The sequence below is a fragment of the Notothenia rossii genome, assembly GCF_949606895.1.
Source record: "Notothenia rossii genome assembly, chromosome: 9".
Classification (NCBI taxonomy): Eukaryota; Metazoa; Chordata; class Actinopteri; order Perciformes; family Nototheniidae; genus Notothenia; species Notothenia rossii.
In genome coordinates, this window is record NC_136907.1 from 52,650,529 (window position 1) to 52,671,748 (window position 21,220).

Here is a 21,220-nt window from a genome sequence, read left to right on the forward strand (position 1 = left end):
AGGGAAAAACCCCAAAAGCTTAATAGGTTCTCTTCAAGGGTTTCTATTTTGACAAAATAGTATTGGCAATTAATAGAAATCTGGACTCTCAACTGATGGTTCAAAAAGCTGTCGTACTTTTGATAACGAGACACGCTCTCAGATATTGCCCCGCCTCATTAGTGCAACACTTCACTCTCAGCTTTCTGTGCCCTCCACATCTCATAATCACAAACATCTTTCCGCTGTTAGGTTCTTATCATCCCTCTGCACTTGCTCGTGTATTGACATAATTGCTAAACCCTGAAGAGAAAAAAAGGCGAAGCAAGTTTCTGCCGGGATAAATCTGTCCTCCAGTGTCCCTTCACTCACATTAGATAGTTCCCTGAGTGACAGCCTGATGCGCTCAACCATGCGTAACTGTTATAATGAGGTAAAGCGACTCTTCATGGATACCTAGCTAATTCCTTTGGATGATATCCCATTAGGCTTGTTGACAAAAGTCATCTGACTAGTGGAGGACAAAGTGAAAAAGAGGCCAATTCATTTTATTTGACTTTCAATCTAAAGCTATTACTCAAATCTTTACGCAGAGAAGCGAGTTTATGTGTTTACACCACTTTCCTTAAATGTTCATTATTTAATTGGAAGGAAAACAGTGATTGAGTTTAAAAGAGGTGATTCGGTCCCCGTGGCTGTCGAACGCTGTGATTTCGTTTCCCTCAATTAAGCTGAGCTAATATCAAACTCAGCACTCACTCTGTGTGTGTTTGCCTACGACACACTATGCCCCTCTGCCTGTGCTTGTATATTTCTCTGCGCATCACTGCCCGGTGTGTTTGCTATCAGCTCATCGCAACCAGCAGAGAACCGAGTGTGTCTGGCTGTGTGTCAGAAAGCAGAATCGCAGCGAATGCAGCAGGTCCGCTGTGCTGTGACAGCCCATAAAACAGCAGGGAACTATTTTCCCCCTTAGAGAGGTCGGAAATGTTGTCACTGTAATCGCCAGTTTTCCTTTTGGCCGGCATTTTTTTCATTCATACTATGGGCTGGTAGAGGAAAGAAAAGGAAGGAAAAGATAACATGCAACAATTAGGGTACGACACACTGTCAGAAAAACTGAAGGCAGGGAGCCATTAATGAGAGAATATCATATCAACCTCCAGAGAGAACTGGCTGCAGACGCCATCCTATTACCATGCAATGTCAGAAAGAGCCTCAATATAGATGTCACAAGACAAAGGTGGGCTGCAGTTGCCAGCCAGAAGCGATAAAACCCTTCCTGTGGGCATCTAATACCCACGTTCCCTGCCAGAATTACAAGGAAATACACATAAAGGTGTGATAATATAAATGTTGCTAAGGCTACCAACTAATTAAAATGCATTCTGGATGACCTTATCACAAGTCGACAGCTCCTAAAATAGCTTTGAGTGCAGCCAAAATAGAGGACAACGTGTGCTTAAACTGCAGTATGACAAAGCCTAAAACACATCTATTCCTGATGAAAAGGCAAACAAATCATTTGTGTCGGTCTCAATGGCTGTGATTTGAGTTACAGGGTTTCCTTCCTAGCTTTATCTAATTTTCAAGTCCTTTTTTTCCCAGTATGCAAATGTCCACTCCAGTCCTCTTTTATAGCTTTAAGGCAAAAAGGCAATATACGTATTTTTAGCCATGCTAGCGGCTAAGCTCTAGGAATGGTGGTCTGTCGGTTCTCTGTTTGGCCTAGACGGAAATATTCCAACAACTATTGGATGGATAACCTTGACACTCTCTGATACACTCATGCTTTCCAGAGGATGCACCATGATTACTTTGTGATTTCCCTAATTATCTTCCCTAGCAACTGTTGAGGTCTCAACGCTCTTAAAATGTCTAAAAACGACTTTATTTTGTTCAGTCATGTATGTACATTATCCAAAATGTTTCCATCTATTTTATAAACCTAGATAATTGTAATAAAGGTAAACATTTGTTTCATTGAGTTGCCTGAAGCGGTGTTTGAGCATGTGTTAGCGTGCCTGCAAGAAGCTGTAATACCTTTACATTTAACCTATTTGAAGACACTTTTTTTTCTAACCATACACTTTTTAGATCTTGGTTATTTTTAAACAATGAAGGAAATGAGTCATCACTGACTATTGACCTAAACCAGCTTAAATCAGTTTTGTTATGAGTTGTTACATTTGTCTTGTCCAGGAACCATCTCCTGGTAAAAACCTCTGGAACATCTGGATATTGAGTTGTAAAAGAAGAACAGCTGCGGCATCCCCTTTAGCTCATAGCCCCTCTGTGTCCTCCAGGGAAACGCGACACTGATTAATTCATTGCTTTAACAAGTTTTACTCATTAGGTCCCTAATTTGAGAATACCTCTGCTAAAAATGTGGCTCCCAGTTAGAAAACCTGAACAACCAAGGAATCTTTAACAAGAGAAGCTGAGTGCACTCTACATGTGCAGCACAGCCTCACTGAGCAACAAGCATGGCTGCAGCTCTCTTGTTGAAGCTGCTAGTAGTCACAGTTATTTACTGATACAAATTATGATTGAGAAATTGGACCGTTTAGCGCAAGTGATCTAATGAGATGTGTTTGGCTGCTTTTTGTAAAGAGATATCAATGGGGCACTATTATGCTCATTTTCCTATTTATATGTTGTGCCTCTACTGTGACATGTTTCCATGCTTTAATGTTCAAAAAGCTCTTTAACTGTTCTCATACTGCTGCCTGTGCTGCAGCACCTCTTTTCACCCTCTGTTTGAAACCAGAGCCCAGTCTGGTTAGCTGGCCGACTCTGTTGTGATTGGTCAACAGCTGCTTAGCCTGTCACACATTAGCGCTAGCCAATAAAAATGCATGTTACATAATGATGTCACTATGTTACAGAAGTAAAGAGAAAATCCCTCTGGGGGGAACTTTGGGACTCTAGCTTTTGCAGACCATTTCCATGCTCGAAAACATAACCCATACAGGAAAGAGAAAACCCCAAAAAGCATTATAGGGCCTCTTTAACATTACTCTGCATCCTGTCGGTTAAACTTTATTGCAGTTGCACAGTTTCTTGAGGGGACCAAGTAACTGATCTTTATTGTTTATTGGTCGCACAGAGAAGGTCAACAAACCTGCCTGGTTTAACTTTGTTCAAGGTTGTTTATCGGCCCTCAGAGGAAATGACCTCATTACTATTCTTTTACTGTGTGCGCTCGTACACGTATATTTAGTCCTCCCGCCTGTGAAAGTGGACAGGCCGCTGTTTAAAGAGGTGCCAAGGTAATTGTGATCTATATTTGCAGAGAGAAGATAATAAGACGCATACAACTTAATGATGTATACAGACACCCTGATCAATACAGTTACTATTCAGCAGTTTTTAATGAAGGATTATTGTCCCGGTGCTCTTGTTAGAGGCGGATATTGAGCTGTATCACACGGCTTTGTTGTGTTATTTATCTGTGTTAGAAGATGACATTCAGAGCAGTGCCACAAATATGCCGCAGCATATTAAGTCGCAGTGGCTTTTGACACTGTGGCGAGCCTCCGAATTATTACTTTAGAGAGATGTCTGCTCCATCCCCCCAACACACAGCGTCTCCTGTCATGGTCAATTTTTCTGAATTATCGACATCTTCTGTCTTTCTCTACAGCAGAATAATGCTATGCTGTTTTGTGTTTGATTATTGCAGGTACTGTACAACCCTTATTTCTTATATCTAATATAATCTTAATCCAGAAGCTAAAGGTTACATTTATTTTATTACACTATACTTGCTTGGCTAATTTGAATCTAGGAATGAAAGATGTATATCGTTGGGGATAAATTACCAGCTGATAATGGGAAAATGTATGTTATGATATATTATTCCAATATTAAATTATAGTTGATAAATTACTGGACGATAATAGGAACATTTATATTATGTTTTTTCCCGATAATTAAATTAGAGCTAATAATACGGCAGTCACATTTATTTTATTTGACTTAACAATTGCAGCAACTCCAATACAGTAGGTGACTGTGGAAGGGGCCCTTTTATGCACATTTTCAGGTTCATCTTTTCTGTCTCTATATGTTTAAATACTTTGATGTATAAAAAGTGCTTTATTTTCTATATATTTTTCACGTGCTGCAGCACCTTTCTTTACCCTCTTTTGTGATTGGTTAACCGCTTAGAGATATCCCGCCCCTTAGCTCATCTCTCTCAATGTGTTATTGAAAAAAGGAGACGAATGGAGGCGCTTCAAGCAGGGGGGGGGGGGGGGGGGAGTGTGTCGGAGAGAGATTTTGGAATTGAAGCCTTTGCAGACCATTTACATGCACAAAGAACACACTATGGGAAAGGGAAAACCCCCCAAAACAGGGGCCCCTATAAAGTTAGTTAAAAAAAAAGAAGAAAAATAAGTACACCATTTTGAATTGAGAGCCTAACAGCCTTTCTGGGGTTGATGTTGTTTTCAGTTTCAAAAGCAGTTCACAATTGAGTGTGTTAGCTCTAACCCAAACCCCTAGGGAATATATCATCGTTAATTGCTTTACATCTTTGCCATTCTAACCTTTAGGTTATGAACACATTTTTTAAATACATAAACAGGAAGTTATTGGTTAATGTATTGGCTCCGGCTAGAAAAACCTCCATACGGTGCATCTTCTCTGGATGATGAACTGTAGGAGCTGCTGTAAATAGAGGATATATGCTTCTGAGATAACGACTTCTGGCCCTTTACCAAAATTGTCAAAGCTGATTTGACTAGCCATTATCAAACCACATCCCAACTCCACCTATCAATAATGTATTCCTCTTTTTAATGCAATCATTCTACTTCTAAATTACTTTCTCTCTGTGACTTTGCCGTGATTGATTATTTCAGCTGGACAAACTCTCCCATACTTAAGCTGCAAGTTTACTCTTTTCTTCAGGACAATAAATATTCGTTGCTTTGTGTGCAGGGAAGAGCCCTTACCTGCTGTTCACCAACCGGCATGAGATCCGACGCATCGACCTGGTGAAGCGCGACTACAGCCAGGTGGTGTCCACCCAGAAGAACGCTGTGGCTCTGGACATGGACGTGGCCAACAACCGGGTGTTCTGGTGCGATCGCTTCCATCGCAAAATCTACAGGTAAAGAAACTGGATTTACAATCAAATATAAAATATCCGAAACATTGTCAAATATCCGAGTCTGGCATTTCTTTAATCCTATTTTTTAAAGGAAGGCATAGTTATAAACCCTTTTTGCAATACAATACTATTTAAAAAAATACAAGCAAAAACCAACGTTCACTGGCAGACGCTCTTCCAAAATCTCTGAAAACTAAGCCTGATTTTAGATTTTAGTATATTTATTATTTTTAATCCCAAAATGTTCAAATCTTAAGCATTAAAGGTACCCATTGGAGTTTTGTTTTGTAAAAAGCTTTGTCAGATTCAAGTACTATGTGTCTCAAATGTGCATTGCATCCTTGCGTATGTGCACCAGATGCTTACAACACAGATGCCCACTCTTAATATTACATTAACATTACTCGGTAGCGCCACTATTGATCCAAAAGTTCCACAGGGTGCCTTTCATTTAGATCACAAACCTGATCTTACATGTAAACCTGAGTTTATGTTTTTTCCAAAGTTAAACCAAGAGTTTTTCTTCTGATCTGATTTGATTTGAATAATCTTAATGTGACATTACAAACGCTTCTTCTTACATGCTATCTTTTTTCCATGTCATGAGTTGATTGTATTTATTGTCCTGAGCCTCTACTTGTTCGGGCTTTTAAAATGAAATGGTCTGAGATGAGGCCTGCTATTATTTTAAAATAACGCCCAGTTCCTATTGTTATCCCAACTACTAATTGGAGCAGGGTGTTCTCTTCATGAAATGGATGTTAAAATTAAAAATCTCTAGTGAAACTAATCCCAGTAAATAAATCCCAGTTGGGGAGCCCCGCTGCCTTGGCCTCGCCTCACACCCCTGCCAGGGCCAAATCATTAGCGACCCTTGAGTCGTGCGTTGTCTCTTCTGATAAGTGGTCCAACCAAAAAGACCCTAACCCCCCAGTGAACCTGCTCAGAGCATGGCTCAAGGCTACTCCACCCATAGTATTCCCATTCTCCGCTCTGCAGTCGCTGTACTGCACAGAGAAGAAAGGAGACTTAGTGTAGAGGCACATCAGGCGTGATGATACAACTTCTTTAGGCCATATACTTGTCACTGTCATATATGTGTACTGTATAATGGCTGGATGTTGGAAATTGAAAAGTTCTTCCATCTCCTTGGTTGCTTTATCAATATATCCAATTGTATTTATATAGCCTAATATCACTAATAATACATTTGTCTCAGGGGTCTTTACAGTGTGTACAGCAGACCACACCATTTAGAACCTAACATTGTACAATAAAATGGAAGAAGCCTCAACGAGACCAACGGAGGAGGGATTCCTCTCCCAGGAAGGTTTAGACTTGCAATAGATGTTGTGTGTAAAGATACAACAAAAAGATAATAAAATTGCAAAATACACAATCCAAACGACAAAAATGATAACCTGTACGTACATAAAAACAGTCGAGACAAGAATATCTCAAACATCTTCAAGGTGACGCCATAAAATAAGAACATTGGCGTCAGGCAGGACCCTTTCTCAAATCATTGATTCAATCATTTATAACTAATGTAAATGTTTACATTGTCCAAGATCTTCTAATTCATTTTGTAGACCAACTACACTCTAAGATGTCATGATGTATAGTCATCAACAGTAATCATGTTTTATCAATCGTGATAAACGCTAATGAGGCCTGTATGTGTTTTTCCTTGACCGAGCAAATGGAGAAACTAAGGGAGGGGAAATAGAGCCCAGATCTCACCGATGGGCCTGATGTGTGATTAGAGCCTGCTCTCCAATGAAAACAATTAAATATAGCAAAAGGGCAAATACTTGGACAATGGTGGGGATCAATTCACTAAAAGAAAGAAGCGCTATTCACAAATATCTATTCAAAAAATTAACTACATTTTAATTATTAGTTATCATTTTGTACTAAAAGTTACTTTGTATTCGACTTCTATGCATTGATACTGAAAATTAGATATATTGTATCAATGAGTAAGAGATTTATATGAAATGTTACTTTGTATACAAATGTGTTTAATATATATATTTATTTTATTTTATAAATATACAGTATTAATAAGTAAGTAAGTAAGTATTAATATTGTATCGAATATTATTCGTTTTCAATAATTTGGATAAGACCAACTAAGTATGTGCTCATACATTCCCACTCATCATTTATTAAACTAATGTGTCAAAAAAAACTTACATTTGTGCTTACTTTATACATTCAAGCTGTTTATTCCTCTTATCATTTATTAATAAATGTGACAGCAGGTGCTTCATCTATTAAACTTAGCCGGCTTTTTTTGGTGTCAGTTTGTAAAATGCTTTATCTTGTAATGAAATCTCCAAAAATCTATATTTCAGATGGTAAATCTGTTGGTATGGTGCCATGTGATAAGAGGAATAGTTTATATAGACTTATTATCACAAGAACGGGCCCCAGCAGCACGAATATACACATCGATGTTCACAATAATGTCTGGCTTGCTGCAGAATATTCCTTACATAGGCCCCCCCCTCTGTATTCACAGTGCTTTCATCCATGAGGCCAGCGACCCCTCGCAGCAGGTCCCCCTGCTGGACTCCCTCCTGAAGACCCCCGTGGGGCTGGCTCTGGACTGGCTCCAACACAACCTGTACTGGGCCGATTCCGGAGACAAGTCCATCTCTGTGGCCTCGGTGGACGCCACCAAGAGACGAGTCCTCATCAACACGGACCTGAGCGAGCCAAGGGCCATCGCACTGGATCCTCACCAGGGGTAAGGGCAGGGAGGGGTGTGTCCAGTACAAAAGATTGGTGCCTGTACAACCCAGTCTCACGGCATTTCGTGTTATAGTCACGACATTTTATCTATTGATTCGTGTTCACCAACACAATTTTCCCCTTTTTTTCGTGTCACACACAACGATTTTAAAAGCAATGTATTTCTATTGTTAGTATGTTTCGTGCCTGCAGCACGTCTTTTTGTCCGGTCGGGTCGTGGAAGACCGGAAGCTGTGTGGTTCATAAAAACATGTTCTTACTCAATATCAAGCCAAGATTATTGTTTTTATTTTAAATCGTATAATGTCTGACTTTTTTTTGTCGTCTGTGAGGAAAATAAATGGGGCTCAGAGCCTCAGAATACTGAAATCTGTATTTTTTTTAAATCTTTTTTTCCTTCTAATTTGTTATTATTTTCTAAATAACACACTGTTATTTACTCAACAATAACACACCATTATCCTTGTTTTTATTTATTTGTTTAATTCCATAATCTCTGGCTTTTTTGGTGTCAGTCAGGAACTGAATTTCAAAATAAAAATAACCGGAAACAGACGTAGCATCATTGCGATACACAGCCACTGAACTGATTACCCAAGATCCTCAGCTATGAGCTAAGCTCGCTGATTGGATGTTTTAGCCGCAATGCATGTAGGGATATGGTGTTCATGCCATATCAAATCCGAAAAACTTTTTTTTTAAAAAGAAGAAAATAATACTTTGTTCCGAGTGTTTTTGCTTTTTTCTTTGAAAGTCATCACATAACGGCATTGTAATACACGGTTCGGCTGCATTACATATTACAGATCTGCCGTAGTTCTTTATTTATAGAGCCCTGATGAGAAGACCTTTGGAAAAACTGGAAGAAATGCCACCGAAACTGAATACTTGACGTGGATCATAAATATATCAACAATTAAACAACATCTTCAATTTCTCTTCACACAATACGTCTCCTTCAGTATCAACACTAATTCGGCTGACTTTTACATTTGATCTAATTCGTAGATAGGTTATATTTACACCATAACGGTGCACCGCTGATATAAAAGGACTTTAAAGATATTACTGATTTTCTTTGAATATAAGAATGTAAATACTGAGTCTAAAGTAATATAGCAATATGCTGTAAAATTATGTGAAAACATGAATAAAACTACACATCAACATTGATTACAAATTCAAGAAGATACTATAAGTGATCTCTACAATAAAACAGTTTAGTGCAGGATGTTCAAAGATATTAATATGAGGATGTGCAAAACAGAAAAACGAATTAACCTTTATTTAAACATTAAATAATACTTTAGATTAAGGTCTTCTTTTAAATAAGAAAAAAGCTTTTGGGGGTATCAAAAGATAAATATTAAGCCTGACAAAGTACTTAACGTCTAATATATTGCTTTCCTGCAATGTTGATTATGTTGAAGCACTTATTTTAACTGATATTATACACATTAATTATACTCTTACGTATGTAGATAGTATAAGAAATGTGCAGAATATGACAGTTTAATGGTGGAGGTATACACACATATTGATAGATGTCTTGTAATGCACTGTTGAGGAACCTCTGCTGCGACCCAAGTTTTTCATTCATTGCATAACTACACCGTAGTTGTGTATATGATATGTCAATAAACCTTAAAAAATCTTGAAATCTTGAAAGGGATGTGAAAAATAGCCATTATACAGTCTTTAATGAACTATTAGTAGAGAATAACGAGTAATGAATATACTTTATTACTCGTTTCCATTCATGTCAATGAAGCACCAACTATCAAATATCTCTTCCGATTGTTGGCACTTGACAATCACCTTCCCTGAATTTTACTCAGGTGTAACTAAAGTCTGATTTAAGGGTTGTTTATATTTCTCATCATTAATCAGAATCTGCAAAGTAACTCAAATAAATGTATGGAGTAAAAATACCAGGTTAACCTCTTTATTGTAGAGGAGTAGAATTACAAAGTAACAATGACCTGTCATGTGGGTATATATTAATGCTGCGCATTATGGACACAAGCGATTTGCACCCATTTATTTATGATATGTTTTACATTTGATAACACCAATGTGTTTAATCCTGGCAACTTCTAATTGTGGGGAAAACGAAAACGTTCAGTAGAGACGTCCCATGGAACATTTTGCGAAACACAATAGCCAGCATGTGTAGTTCTGGGGGGGGCGTTCGATTCCAGTTTTGGATAGTCTGGCGTGGTTTCGTTCCATTTCAAACAGCTGTTTGACGCTCAGCGTAACCTTGGCGCACTGCCACTCCAACATCCAATCCCAGAGCTTGAAGATTAATCACAGGGACTGTAGTCCTAAACCAGGGGTATTCAACTAAAATTCAACGAGGTCCAGTTAGAGAAAATCTCCCCATGCAAAGGTCCGGAACATCAAAATGTTTAAATTGCTTTATGAATTAGTGTGATATATAGTGAAGTAGCCTGTAGCTTTATCAACGTCTGCATGTAATCAACAACTGACTGCCAATCAAATAAAGAAAGTACAATTCAAAAACAACAATATGTAATGTCAATTAACATTGAACTATATACAGATAAAATACTGTGTAAATGGTCAATGTGGATATGTGTAGTGTTTCTCTCGGGCTGCATTTAAAAATAAAATAGAGAAAATAAATAAAATAGCTTTTGAAAATGTGTGCATCTTAAAAGTGCTTAATTTTAGATAAATAAAATAAAGTGTAGCAGCAGCTTGAGTTTCCCTTTTTCTTTGTTAACCGTTTCACATCATGACTTAACAGTTTCAGACGATTATAGAACAATATCAGTCTTTACATATCATAACAATTGAACAGTTTTAAAGTTTCTCTTTCTTTCCGTCTTATATTACAGTCCCTCACTCACTTTTTTTTATTCAATGCGAGAATTGAGCTCTTGAGCTTGTCCTGCCAGGAGTTTAGATCTGGGCTGAAATGGTGTCAGGGCCATTCTCATACACACATGCAGGTGCTCATTGGTTAGCCTCGGTTAGCCTCGGTTAGCCTGCGCTGGAACGATATTTAGTTTGTGTGACCTCAGTTCTGACTTGAGAGGGAATGTTTGGTCAAACACTCTGTGTTTTGTCTCATAGTGGCGTTTTGGCACTTTTAATGAGCGCCACGGTCTCTGGTACAGGGCAGGATGAACATGAATGAGTCCGTCCACTCAGGGTTAAAAGCTCTGTCCACTTTCCTCTTCTTGGAGAGCGCCATGTGTAATTATTTGTCTCTCCCTGTCTGCCGCTAACTCGCCTGTTCACTCGCCTCTCCGCTTCTCTCCCTGTATCGCTAATTATTGTCTTCACTCACTTTCCTCTCCGCTTCTCTCTGCTGCTCTCTCATCTCGTCTTCTGTGTTTCTCTCCCTGTATCGCTCACTCGTCTCTTTCGCCCCCTGTCGGCAGCGGTTAAAATAGATTCGCCCTGTCAAAATTTAAATCCCCTATTAATGTATTGATTATAGGTCCGGGTCCGTATAGGTCGGCGTCTGGGTCCGGATCCGGACCGCGGTCCGCCTGTAGCCGACCCCTGTCCTAAACGATAGCTGGGGATTATGGGTAGTGTAGTGTCTTCGGCCATCCTAAACTCAGAAATGTTTTTCGGATTTCATATCGCATTAACACCATATCCCTACATGCATTGCGGCTCAAACATCCATTCAGCAAGCTTAAACCATAGCTGAGGATCTTGGGTAATCAGTTCAGTGGCTGTGTATATCGCAATGATGCTCGAAATGTCCCTTATAGGCCTACGTCTGTTTCCGGTTATTTTTATTTTGAAATTCAGTTCCTGACGGACGCAAAAAAAAGCCCGAGATTATGGAATCAAACAAATAAATAAAAACAAGGATAATTTTGTGTTATTGTTGAGTAAATAACTGTGTTATTTAGAAAAGAATAACAAATTAGAAGGAAAAAAAGATTTTAAAAAATACAGATTTCAGTATTCTGAGGCTCTGAGCCCCATTTATTTTCCTCACAGACGACAAAAAAAGTCCGACAATATAAGATTTAAAATAAAAAACAATAATCGTGGCTTGATATTGAGTAAGAACATGTTTTTATGAACACCACAGCTTCCGGTCTTCCAAGTCCCGAACGGACAAAAAGACGTGCTGCAGGCACGAAACATACTACCAATAGAAATACATTGCTTTTAAAATCGTTCTGTGTGACACGAAAAAAAGGGGGAAATCGTGTTGTGAACACGAATCAATATATTAAATGTCGTGACTATAACACGAAATGTCGTGAGACTGGGTTGGCCTCTAACAGGAGAAAATCCCCTCAAATGATATCAGTGTTTCAGAATCAGAATTCCTTCATACGTCCCACATTTGCGAAATTGACATTGTTACACCAAAGAGACAGTACCGGGCAAAACAAAAAGGAAAGTGGAAAGCACACGTAAACACTGAGGATCAAGCAGCCCATTATTATTTGGTTTGAAAACAATTGATAGGAAGGCTATATGACATCATTGAGGCATTTAGATAAATGTTTATTAAAAAGAAGGCTATTTCAAGTCCTGTCAAGACACAGGGCAACAAATAAAAGTAAACGCTCCAAAGCCTAAGACATGACGAAGAAACATTTCTTTGCATGTAGTTGAGACATTCTCGCTGGGCTTGTGACATCGATGAGAGTGGCTGGTGCTTCAAATTGTGCTGAAGGGAACTCGTTTTTCACTGGACACATTATGACCAGAGAAGTCTAAATGTGTCAAACCCACACATTGGTCTAGGAACACAATACTAAATGCCTGGGGCCTCAGAAATAATTGACCCAGCATACATGAGTGCAACGTATCAGGAAACGTTCCCTAAAAGTCATGGCGGTGACACTTTTGTGGTGAACATTTCTGCTGTCATTTGATTGTAGGTCTTTTATGATCTAAAATAGATGATTGGCGTGGATGTATAGTTCAATGAAATCAAAAGGGAATCAATGTCCTGTGTGCAGGTGTAAGAGTGGCAGGCAGCAGGATAAATGCAGCATCTACATTCACTACTTGACATTACAACAGTTTACTTTGACCCTTGACCTTAGCCGCATTATCAGCATCATTTAGCTGTATTGTATTGACTGATTAATTCCACTTTTCGTCCTCTCTGTGGATGTTCTGAAGACACAGATATTTTATTTTATTTTATTTTTTTTATTTATTTATTATATTTTTACAGTAACATTCTTTTTTTAAAGTGGAAATAAGACAATTCTTACTTTGGATGCTTTTTGCTCTTTGAAGTGGAAAACATGGAACAGCAGCTTTAAGACATGATGTAACTACTTTTTCTGCTTGGTGCAAATTCTTTGTTTTTGTCAGACAAGGGGCGGGGCTGTCATCTCTCCAGACAGTGACTGCGTAGCGCAGAATATGTAATGACCAATATTGAAGATCTAAATGACAGGATCAATAATTACAGTGGTTAAACAATGGTCTGTTTTGAGCTTCATCATGCTAGCATCCACTATGTTGCACAATCTTTCTGATGTACTGTATGCTAATGACTAAACTAATGCCATGAATTTACATAATTTACAGCAAGTCAGCAGAAATTAGTGTCAAGCTGAGTTTGTTTGGTTGACCCTCTTTTTCATCTTTAAAAATGTGCTGACACACACTTGAATGACCTTTTCTTCCCCCCTGTTATTTATTATTGCAGATGATTCCAGATTATAATCTGGAAAGTGATTTTAGCCCCAGAAAATGAATACACATAATCCTCTTGTGGGAGTGATGATGATAAACACAAGAGAACTCTTGTTGCTTTATGTGGGGAAGCCAGAGTTACAAGCCTGTGACCCATTTAGCTTCCTGACTCTTATCGTTTCAATTTTTTTTTTAGAGATTCTGCCCCAGATGATGACTCCTAATCTAGGAAGCTTTTTGAATACGTGCCAGCGTTTCCTTCTGCAGCTTTTGTGTTCTGGTGATCCAAACCCAGATGAAAAGAAACAGGCACAGAGATAAACTGAAATAGACTAGACACAAAATGATATGTACTTTGCTGCTGTGATTGCTGGCCGATATTGCCCAATAACCAATCAAACTATACTGATCTTAAACGTTGCCTTTGTGTTTCTATGGAGAGAGCTTTGTCTCCTGACTCAGCAGAAGCGCAACTGTTGGCGTCCCGAACAGCTCAAATTTGTCGCTGAGCGCTGCACTCAAAGTCCATATTATTTAGAATTTGACCTAGTAAATCATCTGATAACAGCTGTATGTAGTCGCACAAGCTAGCAGGGGACGTAACCATAGAAACAAAACTAACTAGCTGTTTTCACTGCAAGACTCTGCACTCAAACTCGCGGTGAGCAAATCAAGGTTCATGTGATTGCAGATGAAAGCATGCGCACTTCCATTTTTCTTAAGCCCTGCCTCTGATCCTCTCCTTCACCATAGCATCAGGTTCAGTCTCGGTCAGATAAATATAGTAAATAGAAATTAAATTAAATAACCAACAACTTTTTGGAACTATTGATTTAAATGAGGGCTCTTACAAACATTTCATTTCCCCAATGTAAGTAAATGAGAAATAGTCTTTTGGGACCAATGGCACACGTTACTGACACAGAAGTGTTTTTACCAAAGTTTGCCACTACAAAAAATGTAAACATAGAAAGGCTGAATTGAATATGTTTCTTTCAAATGTTTGAGTTAGTTAAAACTTGTGGGAGAGATTATGCTGGTGTTGTGTTTCTGTGGCGCTGAATGGACAGCTCCTGTAAAGCACATATTCTGATTTCGCACTTATTTTAATTTTAATTTCATTGACTCTGTTTCTGTGCATTTCAAAGCCACAGTTCTACAAATGCACAGGTTCTATTCCCAGACATCCAATCATAGATAGTATTGTCTCACTCTGCAGCGAGAAATCATGTTTTCAGCTTCTATTTGAAGGAAACTGACATTTCCCTGTTTCCTGCAGTCTTGTATAGGATTGTTCATCAATAGGCTGTATATAGCCAACACAATTGTTAGCGCTGTCATGTTGCCAGTGCAGAAATGTCGGTGCGCTCCTCATAATAAATATAGAAGAATGCTGTCTGATTAGTTACAACCTAAAAGAAAACTGGCATATTTTCAACAAATCAACCCTCCTGGTGTCTGGAGACAGATTCATTGTTCTTGTTTCAGACAAAATAATTGATAAGAGTGTCTCAGTGCTAAACAATACAACAGGTTATGTTAGCACAACAATACAGACTAATAACTGCCTTTATAAATTATGTTTAGATATATATAAATGAAAAAAAAAAAAATTTGAATTAATTTTTTTATATGTATTCGACTAAAATCATACAAAAACAAAAACGTATAATTCATACACAAATGAACAAAATTAGTAGAAGCGGGAGGGCTGAAGCATAGCTTATGGGGAGTAGCCCTCCCGTGCATCATCATTAGCATCAATATAATAATAATGGCATTTATTTCATCAAAAACGTATAGAAATTAAGGAGTACAAAGAAACAAAGAAAACCAATGAAAACTGGAAAAAAACAACTAAATAAAACAAAAATTAGGGCAAGAAAAAACCGAATAAATATATAAGCAATACTGAGAATATCCAATACCTGTTAGCTGGAGTAATCTCAAAATATAATTGTTTTTACTTTAGTTTTGAATTGTTGATGACTTGTAGTACTTTAAAGGTCTGGGTGAAGTCCATTCCATGTTCTAACTCCGATTATGGATAAGCTGTGTGATTTGATGGTTGTTCTACAGGGTTTGCTATACAACCAGTTAGGATGCCTGGTTGGGTATTTCATGACTGTGGCTTGGAACTGCTTTTGAATGTTAGTAGGTATTTTATGATGGAAAATGTTGTGCATAATCAGTACTGTTTTAAGCTTAACTATATCAACAAATTTGAATAGATTGAGTTTTTTAAATATGGGAGTTGTGTGTTCATATTTACGAACACCACAGACGATTCGTAACACTTTTTTTTTAGATGTTATTATTTTTTGTAGATTTGTTGAGTATGTGTTTCCCCATATTTCGGAGCAGTAATAAAGGTAAGGGAGAAATAGACTGTTATAAAGAGTTCTGAGTATTTTTTCCTCGAGAATGTTCTTAGTACGATACAAAATACCTATTGTTTTTGACAGTTTAGTTTGTACATAATTTATATGGTGCTTCCGGTTGAGTTTTTCATCAACAATGAGTCCTAAGAATGTACATGCACCAACTTTCTCTTTCTCAGTATTACAAATCCGTATAATGCAGTAATTTCTACTCTCAGACTTTGTATTGAATAACATGTAATTTGTTTTGGCCACATTAAGAGATAATTTATTAACTGCAAACCAGTTACATAGTATTTCTAATTCTGCCTTAACAATTTTAATAAGATCACCAAGATTATGATGGGAGCAGAGAATGGTGGTATCATCGGCAAACAAAATGAATTTTAACATGTCGGAGGTGTTGATAATGTCAATAATATAAATCAGGAACAGTTTTGGACCTAAAATTGATCCTTGAGGGACTCCACATGTTATAGGAAGATTGTTTGATTTCGCCTCGTCTATATCCACATATTGTAGCCTATTTATCAGATAACTCTTGACCCATTCTTTGGCTTGACCCCTTATGCCATAATGTTCCATTTGCCTTTTTAAGGTCAATGAATATACCAGCTGTAATCATTTTTTTCTCAATGTTGTTGGGAATTTCTTCAACCAGTTCAATTACTGCTGAAGAAGTAGAGTGATTTTTCTGAAATCCATATTGGCTGGGGCATAGTATATTACATTTGCTGAGGAATGACTCCAGACGGTTGTTAAAGAGTTTTTCCAGGATTTTTGAGAATTGTGCTAGCAAAGAAATGGGTCTATAATTATTAATAGATTTATCACCAGATTTGAAAACCGGAATCACCTTCGCGATTTTCATTTCATTGGGAAAAATACCTTGTTTGAACGATTTATTGCATATATTTACTAGGGGGGCTACAATGTTTGGTGCAACTTGTTTAACAATATTCATACTAAGTCCTAAATAATCTTTGGACTGTTTACTGTGTTGTGAATTAACAATATCAAGCAGTTCATTTTCTGTAATTGGGTTCAGGAACGTACTCTGTTGGTTGCTCTTTTTCAGAAAATCATCCACTTTAGATGAAGTTGGGCTGATTTTACTCGCCAGATTGGGGCCAATTTCAGTAAAGAACTCATTAAAGCTATTTGCAACATCCGTTGTTGTTTTTCCTTCGGTTTGGAATTTCTTGAATTCAGTTATTTTCTTCTTAATTGTGCTATTTATTACCTTCCAAGTGGTTTTCATATCTCCTATGGCATTTTCAAATTTTTCAGAGAAGTATCGTTTTTCAAAGTTTCTAAGAATTTTAGTCAATTTGCTTTTATACAATTTATAACGACTTTCATCTTCAGTACTTTTTACTTTTCAAAAATGTCCTATAGAGTGCATTTTTTTTTACAGTAAGCGTTTTTCAGTCCACAAGTGAACCAGGGTTTTGAGTCATTATTATTCCTGTTGCCAATCTTAATTTTAATATATGGACAACATTCGTTCATGTTTTGCATGAAAATCCTTACAAACTCATTATAGGATTTGTTTACATCTTGAATCTCAAATACTTCTTGCCATTTTTCATTTTTTAAATTAATATTTAATTTATTTAGTGAACTTTCATTTAATGTCCGCTTAGTTATGTATGTCTTTTGTTCTTTGTTCTTTACAGGTTCTTTTCCGAAAATTGTGAATATTGGCAGGTGATCACTGACATCAGTGATGAGGGCCCCATTTCTATACATGCATGAGACGAGTATATGTTTGTTCTGTTTTAGCTCAATGTCTACGGTGACAGATTCAAGGAGGTTGTTACAGCAGAAGGAGAGACTTTCTACCAATCTCGCAGAAAGTGTGTTTTTAACAAACAGTGAAACCCCTACACCTCTTTGGAGTTTGCAATTCATATGAAAAGCCACATAATCGGGTAAAAAATTGTCAACAGTGTTTGAGTCAGTTTGCCAGGTCTCTTGAGATTGCAATGATGTCAAAAGATCTATTTATGAGTTGAAGATATAGTTTGATGTTGTCACTATTTGCATTAAGGTTACGGGTATTAAAGTGTATTAATGAAAAGCCATTAATAGCTTCAAGTTCTAAGTTAAAAAGTGTTTCGCTATAGTAGCAGCAGTTTTTGGTAAGATTCCTGAAGAAATTAGAGTCTGGGTCAATGTGAGAGTCGAAACAGTTCTGTCGTATTAGATTTTCATCAAAAAGATTTAAATCCTTAAAGTTTACTCCAGTCACTGGGACTGGGGGATTTGAGTTCATGGTGCATCCACGGAGGTAAATTCATGACTGATCATACAATACAGGGGATTAATTTTAGCACACAGGACAAAATACAAAACTAAATATAACAGATTATTATCGAGTGGTCGATAGAACTTTTGACTCACACTTAATGAATGAAGTGAGGGAAAATAGCGCATAGATGTAATTGCATTTTGTCAATACTTTACCAATAGCGGGAGTAATATTCTTATCCTCAGAGTTCATTAACTGTCCTCACTATCCTTCACAATCGATACTTTCCCTTCGTTTGTTTTGATTAATATTTTACAGTCCCTGGTCCAGGTAGCTTCGATTTTGTTCCTCTTCCTCAGGTCTCTCGCAGTTCTTGCAATATCCGCGTTCCTTTTCGTGTGGTGCTCGTTAATGTAGATTCCGGTCCCTTTCAGTTTCTTGGCGTTAATCATCATACGAACTTTTGTCTTTCTGCTCACAAGTTTTATGATCACCATTTGGAATCCACTTTCCGAAGGCTTCCCAAGTGTGTGGCAGATCTCAATCTCCTCAAACTTCAGGTACACGCCACGATCGTTAAGTGCCTCGAGCACTTGTGTTTCGACCAAATCATGTCCGTCTCTGTCGGAAGGCGCAGAATCTCCTTTCACTATCTGGGAATATGGTTTTATGATTTTCAATCCGGTCACGATAACATCCTCTTTCCGGGTTTGTTGTTCAAGCTCCTCGATCCTTCTCTCCAGCGTGACAATCTTCTTGTCTTTTTCCTTCATAATCCTCTCCATGCTTCCGATCGTTTCCAGCAGTTTTTTAATTGTTATGCTGTCATCCTTTCGGGTCTTATTTAAGTCACTTATATCCTTGGTAATGCTGGATAAAGCGTCCTTAATTTCTAGGAGATCAGCGTTCGCTGCGTTCGCAGCATTCGCCCGTGTCGCCATCTTGCATTCAATTTTCATAACAACTAATTAATTAATATATTTGTGAATTGGGAAAAACTCAACAAATTGGAAAACACTGAGTTTAGCTGCTAGAAAAGCAATTAAAAGGAAAGGATTAAAGCCAGACACACGGTCTGTGCAGAACAGGTATGAAATATTTATAATGGAAATAATCCTCTTCCCCATGTGACCACAGGAATGGTACTAAGGTTTTACAGTATTTCAATGGCATATTGTTTGATCTACAATCCAATTGGAATATGGTATAAAAATGTTGTATGAAAAGATTTGTACAGATAGATTTAGGACATTTGGGGGAGTTGGGAATACATATTTATCTAAATATACTTGTTTAGTTACATTTTTTTGATTATTAAAATATTAACATTTATGTATATCCTATTTTGTAAAAATCTCTAACTGAAAAAGAGCTGCTTCTGTAATGTGATCCCAAATAAAGGACTACATTTAAGGAAATGAATGATGAGAATCTATCAAATGTGAAAAAAGGGGAATCCATCGTTTTGAACAGTATAATCCTTGTGCTGTGTACTGTATAAGATTGTTACTTTCACCTGGAGGACTACATACACTCTCAATAGTTATACAATATATTTGCTTCCTTTGCTCCCTGCAGCTTCATGTACTGGTCGGACTGGGGCACGCGGGCCAAGATCGAGAAGGCTGGCATGAATGGAGTGGACCGACAGGTGCTGGTGTCTGATAACATCGAGTGGCCCAACGGCATCACGCTAGGTGAGAGAAAAAAGCTATTATCCTTAAATTACACCTCACATACTGCTGCATTATACAATATAGTATGGAGCAATACAATTATTGCTAAAATATATCAATAAATATCCAATGAACTAAGTCTGAATCAGATTACAATCATTTATTTGTAAACCCTCGGGAAATGTATATTGTTACAGCAAAGGGGACAATGTCGATAAGAAAGTACAAAAAGCATGACTAATATATGACATTATTAAGAGGTAACTACAAGTTAAGAAACTCGAATAGGTACACATACAATATTTAAAAAAATGATTTAGCTAAGTAGCAGTATTGTGAAGTATGTGAAAATATGAAGTAAATGAAGTAGCATCCACTAATAACAGTACTAAGCTGTACTTAATTTGAACATGAGTAGTAGAAATCAATCAGGTCATTGGAGTTAAAAAGCTTGAAAGTAATTGAAATAAAATGGGTAAATGTGAACCGATAATGGCAAGAAAGAGATAAATAAAGTTACCGCAGTTACTTTTGAATGACATTTCAAGTATTTGAGCCTTTATAGATCGACACAGTTAAAATGTGCGGCGGTGTAATCGTGAGAATCTGACATTTTAAAATGTAATCAATATCAACCTAAAGGGATTTGTCTGGTCAGAGTGCAAGAGTGCTCACCGCAAGACGATCAATTTCTTTGTGTGTGTGTGTGTGTGTGTGTGTGTGTGTGTGTGTGTGTGTGTGTGTGCGCGTGTGCGTGTGTGTGTGTGCGTTTGTGTGCGCTTGTGCGTGTGTGTTTCTCAGATGTAGCCAACAAGCGTCTGTACTGGGTGGATTCCAAGCTGCACCTCATAGCCAGCGTGGATCTGAATGGCGCTCACCGCAGGACGCACATGTCGTCCGCCGAGACGCTGGGACACCCCTACGCTCTGGCTGTGTTTGAGGTTTGCGAGCTACAGATTTGTTTTTAAAGATTTAGTGTCCATGTCAGTCTCTCTCCAGAGGCCTTTGGGGTGACTGGGAGTCTGAATGTAATGACTGTTAAATTAAATTACGTTATGCTCTGTGTGTGTGTGTGTGTGTGTGTGTGTGTGTGTGTGTGTGTGTGTGTGTGTGTGTGTGTGTGTGTGTGTGTGTGTGTGTGTGTGTGTGTGTGTGTGTGTGTGTGTGTGTGTGTGTGTGTGTGTGTGTGTGTGTGTGTGTGTGTGTGTGTGTGTGTGTGTGTGTGTGTGTGTGTGTGTGTGTGTGTGTGTGTTGCCTGTTGTCCCTTGTGCAATTGACTGCATAGTAAACATAAGACAGCTAGAGAGCAGCCTGAAGCAACACACACTCATTATGTTGGACATCAGCCAGCTCCCCTCAGTGTGTGTGTCATATGTCTCAGAGAGAAACT

General features: G+C 37.9%; 1 protein-coding gene across 2 annotated transcripts in view; it reads left to right on the forward strand.

The window, feature by feature from the left end:
- LOC307018301 (low-density lipoprotein receptor-related protein 8-like) overlaps window positions 1-21,220 on the forward strand; it is a 196,773-nt gene that overhangs the window by 129,323 nt on the left and 46,230 nt on the right. For both annotated transcript variants that reach the window (XM_079648475.1, XM_079648476.1), the window contains 4 exons: window positions 4,927-5,098; window positions 7,626-7,853; window positions 19,733-19,851; window positions 20,632-20,771. In XM_079648475.1, the coding sequence (XP_079504601.1) occupies window positions 4,927-5,098; window positions 7,626-7,853; window positions 19,733-19,851; window positions 20,632-20,771 (659 nt within the window). The remainder of the gene's footprint in view (window positions 1-4,926; window positions 5,099-7,625; window positions 7,854-19,732; window positions 19,852-20,631; window positions 20,772-21,220) is intronic.